Here is a 13102-nt window from a genome sequence, read left to right as displayed (position 1 = left end):
GTGGCTTAGTGGAAAGAGCCCGGGCTTGGGAGTCAGAGGTGGTGGGTTCTAATCCCAGCTCCGCCACTTGTCTGCTGTCTGACCTTGGGCAAGTCACTTCACTTCTCTGTGCCGCAATTACCTCATCTGTAAAAATGGGGATTAAGAAATGTGAGCCCCACGTGGGACTATCTATCCTGTGTCTACCCCAGCGCTTAGAACAGTGCTCGGCACATAATAAGCGCTTTACAAAGACCATAATTGTCAGCTGTGTGACTGTGGGCAAGTCACTTCACTTCTCTGTGCCTCAGTTCCCTCATCTGTAAAATGGGGATGAAGACTGTGAGCCCCACGTGGGACAACCTGATTCCCCTGTGTTTACCCCAGCGCTTAGAACAGTGCTCTGCACATAGTAAGCGCTTAACAAATACCAACATTATTATTATTATTAATTATTATGATTATTATTCCCAGCGGGGTGCGTCTGACAGGGAGGTCAACAGCTGGGTGGTGGACAGGAAGAAAGAGGAGGAGAAGCCAGACCCCAAACCCAGACTTTAGCCTGGTTCCCAGAAGCCTCTGGGACCGGTGGAAACCAGGAGAGAGTGACCTTCAGTGTGTTGGTTGCTAGTAGCAACGAGGGATGTTTTGTCCTGGTTTCTGCGCCCCCGGGGATGCAGCCTTCCCAAATCGCTGCCAGGAAACCGGGGTAAGTGCCGAGATCAAGAGGTTACGAATGAAGGGGCTGAGGGGCGGGGGAAAGCTTCCCCTAATTTACCAACCGAGCTATTGTGTCTGCTCCGACCATGCAGTTGATTGGACCAGAGAATCCCACTCATGTTGACTCTGACCTGATGCAGTCCAACAGAGAGAAGAAGAGAGAGGAATAGAAAGATAGTGTGAGAGAAAGAGAGTGAGAGAGAAGGTGGAGAATGAAAAAGAGAGTGTATTTGAGAGAAAGTGAGGATGAGAGAGAGGGATAAAGAGTGAGAGAGAAAGAGAAAGGGATGGAGAGTGAGAAAAGAGTGGGCTAGAGAAAGAGACTAGAGAGTAAGGAGAAAAGAAAGGGATAAAGAATGAGAGAGAAAGAGAAAGTGATGGAGAGTGAGAAAGGTAGAGAGCGAGACAGTGGGATAAAGAGGAATAGAGAGCAAGGGGAAAAAGAAAGGGATAAGAAGTGAGAGAGAAAGAGAGAAAGTGAGGTAAAGGAGGATAGAGAGAAAGGAGAATAGAGTGAGAGAGAAAGGGTGAGGGATAGAGAGAGGGAGTGGATAGAGAGAGAGAGGAATAGAGAGAAAGAAGGATAGAAAGAGAGAGAGATAAAGAGAGGAATAAAGAGAAGGAGGATAGAGTAAGAGACAGAGGGATAGAGTGAGAGAGAAAGAAGAATAGAGAGGAAGAGAGGGATAGAGAGTGAGAGAGAAAGGGAGAGGGATGGGGGGTGGATAGAGAGAGAGGAATAGAGAGAAAGAGGGATAGAAAGAGAGAGAGATAAAGAGGGGAATAGAGAGAAGGGGAATAGAGTAAGAGACAGAGGGATAGAGTGAGAGAGAAAGAGAGAAGAATAGAGAGGAAGAGAGGGATAGAGAGTGAGAGAGAAAGAGGCAGGGAAAGAGTGAGAGAAAGAGAGGACTAGAGGGAGAGAGAGGGACAGAGAAAGAGAGAGAATGAGGGAGAAAGAGACAGAGGGATAGAGTGAGAGAGAAAGAGAGGGATAGAGAGTGAGAGAGAAAGAGAGGGATAGAGAGAATGAGAAAGAGACAGGGATAAAGAGAGTGAGAGAGAGAGGGATAGAGAATGACAGAAAGAGGGATAGAGAGTGAGAGAGAAAGAGACAGAGGGTTAGAGAGAATGAGAAAGAGACAGGGATAGAGAGAGAGAGAAGGATAGAGAGAGATGGATAGAGAGTGTGAGAGAGAGAGAGAAAGAGACAGAAGTATAGAGAGAGTGAGAGAAAGAGAGTGAGACAGCAAAAGGACCAGCAACGAACAAAAACATCCCAAACAGGAGCCGGGAAGCCAGTGCCTCAAGTCCCATGTTGCTCTTCTGCTCCCAACTCGGCCCCCGTCCCTCCTTCGATGGGCTGGAAGACTGGGTCTTCTTCCCTTCGGTGTGTATCCTCACTGGGTTCTATGTTCTCACCTTGAGGTGAATGGAAATGTCAGCTTGGAATGTGAGGTTGGAAAGAATCTTGAGGCTTGTCCAAACCTCCTCGTGTTTGTGTTGCTGGCTGTGAGTGACATCACAGCAGTGAGAATATAAACACCAGCAGGACTTTATTCAGAGACTTTAAGAACTGCAAACCCATGGTGGACTCCCGGCTGCCAGGAGTGTGATATGGTAGAGCCGGAGATCAGAGGAAAGGATGAGAATTCAACTCCTCACCTTCCCGGTCCTGTGCATTCTCTCAAAGGTAAGGAGCGATCTAGCCCTGCCTCCAACTCTGTTACGGTGTTTTTGCAGTTTCAAAGTCGAAGAAGTCAGGATGCCCTTGTGGGAAGGGCATGGGACTGGGAGTCAGGACCCCTGGGTTCTCGTCCCCACTTGGCCCCCGACCTGCAGGGCGACCTCGGTGAAGTCCCCTTACCCGTCTGGCCCTCATTTCCTCCTCTGTGAAATGGGAGTTACTTGCCTTTCCTCCCTCCTCATTTGTTAACCCCGCTGGAGATGGGGACTTGGTCTGATGGGACTCTCTTGGATCCACCCCGGTGCTTGGCACGTAGTTGCATTTAATATATGCCTTCCCTGTGGAGGATAAACCCACCTGTAGCATCTCACCAGGGCATAATCGAATGGCAGCAACTGCAAACCCTGTATCTGGTGCTCTTTGGCCGGCAGAACCAGCCTGGCTCGCCATGCTCCGATCCAGGGAACTGAACTGAAGCTGCTGCTGCTGCTGCTGCGTCTCTGGCTGCTCCTGCGGGCCCTGCGGCGTGGCCTAATGATTAGAGCACAGGCCTGAGAGTCAGTAGGTCCTGGGTTCTAATCCCAACTCTGCCACATGCCTGCTCTGTGACCTTGAGCCGGTCACTTAACTTTTCTGTGCCTCAGTGACCTCATCTGTAATATGGGGATGACTGTGAGCCCCATATGGGACATTCATTCATTCATTCATTCAATAGTATTTATTGAGCGCTTACTATGTGCAGAGCACTGTACTAAGCGCTTAGAATGTACAAATCGGCAACAGATAGAGACAGCCCCTCCCCTTTGACGGGCTTACAGTCTCATCGGGGGAGACGGACAGACAAGAACAGTGGCAATAAATAGAATCAAGGGGACATGGACTGTGTCCAATCTGATCACCTTGTATCTGCCCCAGCGCTTCGAACAGTGCTTGGAACATAGTAAGAGCTTAACAAATAACACAAAAAAAGGAAATCCCGGGAGCCTCAGCATTTATTTGTAGTGACGTCTGTCTCCCCCGGCTTCAGACCGTAAGCTCGTTGTGGGCAGGGAATGTGTTTACTGTTGTATCGTACTCTCCCAAGCACCTAGTACAGTGCTCTGCACACAGTAAGTGTTCAATAAATATAATAATAATAATAATAATGTTGGTATTTGTTAAGCGCTTACTATGTGCCGAGCACTGTTCTAAGCGCTGGGGTAGACATAGGGGAATCAGGTTGTCCCACATGGGGCTCACAGTCTTAATCCCCATTTTACAGATGAGGGAACTGAGGCACAGAGAAGTTAAGTGACTTGCTCACAGTCACACAGCCGACAAGTGGTAGAGCTGGGATTCGAACTCATGAACTCTGACTCCAAAGCCCATGCTCTTTCCACTGAGCCACGCTGCTTCTCTGACTGACTGAATGAATAAAGATGCTCCAATCGATTCGACTTTCCGCAAGGTCCGCGAGAAATCAATCAATCGTATTTATTGAGTATGTCTGCATCTGATAGGGCAGACCGGATGCAATGGACACGAGACTGGCTGGGAGAGATGAGCCGGCACTTCTTCTGAGCGCTGCTCTCCTCTTCCTGCCCCTCCAGATCGGGCATCCCAGCCGCTCCCATGCCTCCAGACTTCCTCTCTGGAATTTCTTGCCTCCTCATTCCCGGAGTCTCCAGAACTGGGCACACCACAAGCCATGATATCATTGCAATTTTATGCTTCTTTGAAACTCTACCCGCAAGCTCGAGGCCTGCAGCTTGGGCCTCCCAGCCTAGTCGGGTGGGAGAAGAGGGATTATTAATGAATCTCCTTCCTGAGAAGACCAGACCACCTGCTCTCCTGCTCTCCTAGAAAAGCAGCTTAGCCTAGTGGAAAGAGCCTGGGCCTGGGAGTCAGAAGGACCTGGGTTCTAATGCTGGCTCCACCGCCTGTCTGCTGTGTGTGAACTTGAGCATGTCACTTCACTTCTTTGGGTCTCAGTTCCCTCCTCTGTAAAATGGGAGTTAAAAATGTGAGCCCCACGTGGGACAGGGAGTGTATCCAACCTGATTAACTCCTATCTACCGAAGCGCTTAGAATAATGCTTGGCACATAGTAAGTGCTTCCATAATTAATATTATTATCCTAGGTGCTAAGGGTCCCTCTCAGGGTCGCACCTGGAGAGTTTCCAGTACTCTATCAGTCTCGACTACGGGAGGGGGAGTCAAGCAGAGGCCTGTCCATTCCATTTTTAGCTTGGGCAGTGGCTAGCAAGTGAAAGCAACTGCTATTAGTCAAAATTCACCCCTGTGCTGGGCAGCAGCGGCGTGAGAAAGACTCAGGTTCACTGCACGGAAGGAAGGAATGGTCAATCCCTTCCAGATTTTTACCAAGAAAACCTTATAATAATAATAATAATAATGTTGGTATTTGGTAAGCGCTTACTATGTGCAGAGCACTGTTCTAAGCGCTGGGGTAGATACAGGGCAATCAGGTTGTCCCATGTGAGGCTCACAGTCTTCATCCCCATTTTACAGATGAAGGGAGGCACAGAGAAGTGAAGTGACTTGCCCACAGTCACCCAGCTGACAGGTGGCAGATCCGGGATTCGAACCCATGACCTCTGACTCCCAGGCCCGGGCTATTTCCACTGAGCCACGCTGCTTCTCCTAATGGATCTTATGGACCTTATGGATCCACGACCGGAATGATTGCGGATGGAGGTGGGGGCGTTCCGGGAGAGATGCGTCCATGGCGTCGCCATGGGTCGGAGACGACTCGACGGCATAAGACAAGACACGGTGCTAAGGGAGGGGGGTCTGTGTCTTTGCAGGCTTGTGCCCAGTTCTGCCGGAGACCATGCCACTGCCCCTGGAGGCCCCCTCGCTGCCCGCCCGGAGCCCCCCTGGTCCTGGACGGCTGCCAGTGCTGCAGAGTGTGTGCGCGGAGGCTGGGGGAGCCCTGTGACCCGGTCAATGTCTGCGACCAGAGCCAGGGGCTCGTCTGTGACCACAGTGCCGCTCTCGCGGGCGGAGGAGCCACCTGCAACTGTAAGCCCGCTGACAGAAAACCCCGGCCTGGGAGAGGAAACATCCCTGGCCCAGAGGGAGAGGGGTGAGAGAGAGGGATCTGAACCCGCCCTGCCAAAGACAGTCACATCCACAGCCACGTAGACCTTGGGCAAGTCACTTAACAACTCTGTGCCTCAGTTTTTGGGGGGTTTTTAATGGTACTTGTTAAGCGCTTACTATGTGCCAAGCACTGTTCTAAGAGCTGGGGTAGATGCAAGGTTGTCCCCCGTGGGGCTCACAATCTTAATCCCCCTAGTACAGATGAGGTAACTGAGGCACAGAGCAGTTGAGTGACCTGCCCAAGATCACACAGCAGACAAGTGGAGAATGTGGGATTAGAACTCACGTCCTCTGGCTCCCAAACCTGGGCTCTTTCCACTAAGCCACTCTGCTTCTCAGTTCCCTCATCTGCAAAATGGCGATTCAGTACTTGTTCTCTCTCCTATTTAGACTGCCAGCCCCATGTGGGATCTATACTGTATCGGACCCAGCGCTTAGTACAGTGCTTGGCACCTAGTGAGCCCATAACAAATACCACAATTATGATTATTTGTTATTATGTAATTGTGGTGCTTGTTAAGCGCTTACTATGCCACAGTCAATGCAGGGGTTTCTTCAGTGAATGAGATCCTCAGTGTGACTCAGTGGCAAGAGCCCGGGCTTGGGAGTCAGAGGACGTGGGTTCTAATCCCACCTCCTCCACTTGTCTGCCGTGTGACCTTGGGCAAATCATTCAATTGCTCTGTGCCTCAGTTACCTCATCTGTAAAATGGGGATTAACTGTGAGCCCCACGGGGCTGTATCTACCCCAGCGCTTAGAGCAGTGCTCTGCACATAGTAAACACTTAACAAATACCAACATAATTATTATTAAAACAGGGATTAAGATTGTGAGCCCCACGTGGGACAACCTCATTACCTTGCATCTACCTCAGCTCTTAGAAAAGTGCTCGCCACATAGTAAGCACTTAAGTACCACAATAATAATTATTACTGTTATTATTAATATCCTCTCAAGAATCTTCATTCCAAATATTTCTCTGGATTCCTCTAGACCCTAAGCTAGTTTTGAACAGGGAATTTGTCTGCTCATTCTGAGGTCCTCTCCCAAGCGCTTCCTAAAATGCTCGGCACGTAGTAAGAACTCAATAAATACCACTGAATATTAGATTGGTTGATTCCTGATCTGGCCTCTCCCCTGCTGTCGTTCTTTTGGCAAAAGGCGAAAGAGCGACGCCTTCTCCAACAAGGCTTGCCGTTTCCAGATTTCCCATCGGTCCCCCTTGTAGATTGTTGGACCTCCGGGCAAGATGGAGCTGTCAGCCGAAGAGTTATTACTATGGGCAGGGAATGTGTCGAACAACTCTGTTGTATTGTCCCAAGCGCTTAGTACAGCGCTCTGCACACTCTCTGATTGATTGATTTTGCCTCTCCACCGTGATTCCGTTATTGACCTCCTCTCCTCCCCCAACCCTGAGGCTGGAGTTGAGCACCTTGGTGCTCAGAGAAGCAGCGTGGCTCAGTGGAAAGAGCCTGGGCTTGGGAGTCAGAGGTCATGGGTTCGAATCCCGGCTCTGCCACTTGTCAGCTGTGTGACTGTGGGCAAATCACTTCACTTCTCTGTGCCTCAGTTACCTCATCTGTAAAACGGGGATTAACTGTGAGCCTCACGTGGGACAACCTGCTTACCCTATATCTACCCCGGCGCTTAGAACGGTGCTCTGCACATAGTAAGTGCTTAACCAATACCAACATTATTATTATTATTATTCTAGGCCAACCTCGAGCCTTGAGCTACCTGTTAGGTGGGTAGCTAGCTCAGACTTTCAGCCTTCAGACGCTGGCTCCAGGCACTGGCACCCTTCTGCAGGCTTGTGGTGTTTGCAGTGCATCGCCCTTTGCAGTCTTACCCTCCTTGTCGATCAAGCAAGGGATGGTATTTCTTGCACGCTTACTGTTCTAAGTGCTTTAGAGAATACAACAGATGTGATAGACAGAGTTCCTGTCTACAATAAATATGGGAAACAGCGTGAGAAGCAGTGTGGCCCCGTCGATGAAGCCGGGGCTTGAGGGCCAGAGGATCTGGGTTCTAATCCCAGCTCCGCCACTTGTCTGCTGTGTGAATTTAGGCAAGTCACTTAACTTCTCTATGCCTCAGTTCCCACATCTGCACAGTTGTTGTTCTCCCTCCTCCTCCTAAGAGCCCCATGCGGGACAGGAACTGTATCTGGCCTGATCATCTCCTATCTACCCCAGCGCTTAGAACGGTGCTTGACACCAGGAAGCCCCTAACAAATACCGTAAAAAATAAGCTTACAGTCTAGAGGGGGAGGCAGACATTAATATAAATAAACGGTTTATAGTATACTATTTACAGATACCTACGTAAGTGTTTCGGGACCGAGGGTGGGGCAAATATCAAATGCTCAAAGGTCCAAGCGCATAGGTGACGCAGAAGGGAGAGGGAGCCAGAGAAAAGAAGGCCTAAGCAAGGCAGGCCTCTTGGAGGAGATAAGACCTTATTAATAATAATAACTGTGGTATTTGTTAAGCGCTAATAAGCCTTTGAAGTTGGGAAGAGTGGGGGTCTAGAGAGGGAGGGAGTTTCAGGCCAGAGGGAGGATGTGGGAAAGGTGTCAGCGGTGAGGTAGGCGAGATGGGGCACAGTCAGTAAACTAGCGCTCGAGGAGCGAAGAGTGGGGGCTGGGAGATTCATTCATTTCATTCATTCATTCAATAGTATTTATTGAGCACTTACTATGTGCAGAGCACTGTACTAAGCGCTTGGAATGGACAATTCGACAACAGATAGAGACAATCCCTGCCCAATGACGGCCTCACAGTCTAAACGGGGGAGACAGACAGCAAAGCAGAACAGAACAAAAGAAGACAAAATCATCAAGATTAATAGAATCAAGGAGATCTGTGAGGTAAGAAGGTAGGAGGTAGGAGGTAGGCGCCTATCCGTGAGGTAGGAGGAGGCAAGCAAATGGAGTGCTTTAAAGCCGAGGCTATGGAGTTTCTGGGAGTTTTTTGTTTTTTAAATGGTGTTTGTTAAATGCCATGTACCAGGCACCGTTCTAAGCACTAGAGTAGATACAAGTTACTCAGGCTGGACCCAATTTATGTCCCACACTGGGCTCCCAATCTCAATCCCCATTGGCTAAGGTGATTGAGGCACAGAGAAGTGAAGTGACTTGCCCAAGGTCACACAGCAGACCACTGGGGGAGCTGCGATTAGAACCCAAGTCCTTCTGACTCCCAGGCCCGGGGTCTAGCCACTCGGCCCTGCTGCTCCTCCGTGCTGCTTCTATTGGATGCGGCGGTGGGTGGGCAGCCTTTGGAGGTCCATGAGGAGGGAGACGTGGACTGAACGGCTTCATCCTTCTCCCGCTCCCCCTGGTTCTCCCCACCACCCTCCCAGTGACCAAGAGGAGCAGCAGAGGCGAGTCCGAGACAGAGGGAAACAGAGAAGGAAAGCAGAGAAGCAGCACGGCGTAGTGGATAGAGCCCGGACCTGGGAGTCAGAAGGTCGTGGGTTCTAATCCCAGCTCGGCCACTTGTCCGCTGCCTGATTTGGGGCAAGTCACTTCACTTCTCTGTGCCTCGTTGACCTCATCGGTAAAAATGGGGATCGAGACTGGGAGCCCCACGTGGGACAGGGACAGTGTCCAACCCGATTTGCTTCTATCCACCCCACCGCTTAGTATAGTGCCTGGCACGTAGTAAGTGCTTAACAAATATCACAATTATTAGTATTATTAGAGAAGGGCAGCAGATGGGGTAGCCAGTCCAGGGGAAGAGGAGGGAGACCCCTGGGCCCCCGGGGCAGGCAGGGTAACGTGCCTGTGCCTCGCCTCCCCATCCCACCCCGGACGCTCCAGTTGACGGTGACGAGGCGGAGGATGCGGACGGCGGCTGCGAGATGAACGGGAGAATCTACCGGGCCGGGGAGGTGTTCCAGCCTAGCTGCAAGCTGCAGTGCCGCTGCTCCGAAGGGGGCTTCACCTGCGTGCCCCTCTGCAGCGAGGACGTCCGGCTGCCCAGCTGGGACTGCCCTCACCCCCGACGGGTGGCCGTGCCCGGGAAGTGCTGCCAGGAGTGGGTATGCGACCAGACGGGGGGAGAGATGGTCCCCCCGGCCGCCGCCGGGACAGGTAATGTCCATCCCCCGCCCCTCTCCGAGTTGCCACAAACCCAACGGGGGTGGGGGCGGTGAGGGGAGGCTTGACCCTCCCACATAATAAGAGTAATTATGGTATTTGCTAAGCGCTTACTATGTGCCAGGCACTGTTCTAAGCGCTGGGGCAGCATGGACAAGTGGATAGAGCTGGGGCCTGGGGGTCAGAAGGTCATGGGTTCTATTCCCGGCTCTGTCCCTTGCCTGCAGTGTGACCCTGGGCAAATCACTTGACTTCTCTGTGCCTCAGTTCCCTCATCTGTAAAATGAGGATTAAGACTGTGAGCCCTATGTGGGACAGGGACTGTGTCCAACCCGATTATCTCGTATCTACACCAGCGCTTAGAACAGTGCCTGACACATAGTAAATGCTTAACAGATACCGTAATTATTATTATTAGATACAAGTTAATGGGGTTGGACACTGTCTCTGTCCCATATGGGGCTCACAGTCTTAATCCCCATTTTACAGATGAGGTCACTGAGGCCCAGAGAAAAGTGACTTACCCCGAGTCACAAACCAGACACGTGATGGAGTTAGGATTAGAACCCAGGTCCTTCTGATTTCCAAGCCTGGGCTCTGTCCACTTAAGCCAGGCTGCTTCTACACTGAGCCCCATCAGGGAAGGCAGAGAGGTCTGGGCAAGTGAGGAAAAGAAAGATTAGGAAACTGGCTTGCTTTGGATGTGCCCGACCCACTGCAATCTGCTCGAAACTGAACTTCCTTCCCCTTCAGACCACCGATCGATCAATGGTATTTATTAAGCGCTTACTGTATGCCGAGCACGGTGCTAAAACGCATAGGGAAGCGTAATAAAATGGAGTTGGCAGGCATAATCTCTGTCCTCAAGGAGATTTCAGTCTACTGGGGGAAGACAAGCACTAAAATAAATAGCCCATAGGAGAGGCAGCAGAGTATAAATTGAGGTACCAAAGTGCTACGGGGGGTGAGCTGAATACCTAAGAGCTCGGGGGTTCAGGCCTCGAGAGCATGGTTGACCCAGAAGGGAGAGAAGACAGGGTGGGGAGACGACAGGCAAATCAGGGAAGGCTTCCTGAAGGAGATGTGATTTCTTGGGAGGGTTTTGTTGGCGGGGAAAGCGGGGGAATCTATCATATGTGAAGGAATAGTGAGTTCTAGGCCAGAGGGAGAACTTGGGTAAGGGCTCAGGGGTGAGAGAGACGAGATTGCGGTACGGTGAGCCGGTTGTAAGCTACCCGTAAACTGTAAGTTCACCGAGGGGGGCGAAGGTGTCAGTTTATTGTTATTTTGTACTCTCCCAAGTGCTTCGTACAGTGCTTTGCTCACAGTAAGTGCTCAATAAATACAATTGAGTGAATGAATGAGAGGAGCGGAGTGTGCGAGCCGGGTTGTAGTAAGAGATCAGTAAGGTCAAGAAAGAGGGGGAGAGCTGATTGGTGAGGATGGTGAGGAGTTTCTGTTTGACCCAGAGATGCCCCCCTCCTGCTTCCTTCTCTCCCAGGAGGCTGGCCTCCCCGGGGCCCGGCCCTCCCGCAGCTTCCCGGCCCGCACTGTAAGGAGTGGGGCACGGCCTGGGGTCCTTGCTCAGCGAGCTGTGGGCTCGGCGTGGCCACCCGCCTGACCAACCAGAACCGCGACTGCCGCCTGGAGCCCCAGCACCGCCTGTGCCTACTGCGCCCCTGCCCGTCGTCACTGCTGCCGGCCGCCAGCCCCCGGGGGGACCCGTTCTAGACCCCCCCCGGGGCAGAGGCCAAGCCAAGCCAGCTCTGCGCCTTCCGCCTTCCTGGTGAGGAGACCCCAGCCAACGCCCTGCCCCCAAGGCCCGCCTGGTCACCCGGGGGACCCGCCACCAGGGTCGCTGATCCTCCCCACACCACCCGCCGCTGCAGCACTCGCCCAGCCCACGCTCCCCTCTCCCACCACTCTGGGCAGCAGAATGCCATCCTCAGCAGCCGGAGGGAACCGCGGCTGGACCGCCACCCGGCGACCTCCAGGGACAAGACCGGGACCAGACCTAGAACGATCCAGCACCCCGGATCCCCCCGCCACGGTGGCCACCAGCTACACAACTGGTCCAACTAAGCCACCGCCCAATCCCGGATAGGGCACCGGGCAGAGGGGGCTGAGTCTGGAGGTTGAGCTGGCTTCTGAAAGTCTCCAGACCAGAGAATCACAGGTGCCCGGGCTACTGAGAGGATGAAGAGAGCATCGCGAAGGACCAGGTATCTCCCCGCTGGGGGCTGGGGTCACCTTCCTACCAGCCTGCGAGATGACGGTGGTACCCGGAGGCTCCGGTGGAGTCCAGGACGTGATGGAGCCTCGCACTGGATGTGGTGAAGTGGGCGCCTTCTCCGGTGTCCGGCTTGTCCCTCTCGCCCTGACCACCCTGGTGTTCTGTTCCTATTTAACATGGGGCATTAGGAACACTGGGCTTCTTGCTTCTGTAGCCCTGACTCGTGTGTATTTTACAGTATTATAATCAACATCATCATCGCAATTGTGGTCTTTGTCAAGCGCTTGCTACGTACTAAGCACTGCGGTAGGTACGAGGTAATCAGGTTGGACACAATCCCCGACCCACATGAGACTGGCAGTCTAAAGAAGAGGTAGAACACCTATGAAATCCCCATTGAACACATGAGGAAACTAAGACACAGAGTAGTGAAGTGACTTCCCCAAGCTCACATAGCAGGCTAGTGGTGGAGCTGGGATTAGAACCCAGGTCTCCTGACTCCCAGGCCCATGCATTTTCTTCTAGGCCACGCCGCTTCTTGGATGGACAGTACATTAAAGAATCAAGTGGCGTCCTACTAAGAACCTAAATTGCTTCACCACCTATCAATATGAAGCTGAATCGGAATAAATCGGCTGTGAGCCAGGGTCTCCCGGACTGCGAACGTCTCCTGGATAGTAAGGCTCATTTGGAATAAAAATCAACTCCCTTTAAGCTCCCAAAGCCCACACTGCTGCGGAGAGTGGTTCATGAAATTGTCCCTTGGTGGTCTGAGACCGCTGTTGGGAGAATGAGAGTTTATTAGGAAGGTGACTAGGTGTCCCATAAGAGACAGGATGGTCTTCTTTTTATGGCATTTTTTTAAGCGCTTACTATGTGCCTGGCGCTGTACTAAGAACTGGGGTAGACACAAGCTAATCTGGTTAGACAGTCCCTGTCCCACAGGGGGCTCACAGTCTTAATCTCCATTTTACAGATGAGGTAACTGAGGCACAGTTTAGTGAAGTGGCTGGCCCGCGGTCACCCAGCAGATAAGTGGAGGAGCCAGGATTAGGGCTCAGGTCCTTCTGACTTCCAGGTCCGTGCTCTAACCACTAGGCCATGCTGCTTCTCTTGCCTTTAGCCCCGCCACCCGGAAGGATGCGACTTCCTGCTCAAGTGGCAGGATGGAACCCCCACAACCCTGTCAGCAGTGAGGGGGTAGATCGGAGAAGACCACCAGGCCGCCTCCGCCTCTTCGATGGCAGCAACCACCGCTGCCTCTGTCTTGGCCACCATG

At 52.1% G+C, this 13102-nt stretch overlaps 1 protein-coding gene across 1 annotated transcript; it reads left to right on the top strand.

Annotated features, from left to right (window-relative positions):
• The first annotated feature begins 2254 nt into the window (after nucleotides 1-2254).
• Nucleotides 2255-12083, top strand: CCN5 (cellular communication network factor 5). The gene is made up of 4 exons (XM_039912879.1): nucleotides 2255-2392; nucleotides 5190-5406; nucleotides 9312-9584; nucleotides 11098-12083. Exons 1-4 carry the CDS (start codon nucleotides 2345-2347, stop codon nucleotides 11319-11321), a joined length of 762 nt encoding a protein of 253 aa, XP_039768813.1. The 5' UTR covers nucleotides 2255-2344; the 3' UTR covers nucleotides 11322-12083.
• The last annotated feature ends 1019 nt before the right edge of the window (nucleotides 12084-13102 follow it).

Source organism: Ornithorhynchus anatinus, chromosome 8 (assembly GCF_004115215.2).
Source record: "Ornithorhynchus anatinus isolate Pmale09 chromosome 8, mOrnAna1.pri.v4, whole genome shotgun sequence".
NCBI classification, from domain to species: Eukaryota; Metazoa; Chordata; class Mammalia; order Monotremata; family Ornithorhynchidae; genus Ornithorhynchus; species Ornithorhynchus anatinus.
This window is presented reverse-complemented; position numbering and strand designations above follow the sequence as displayed.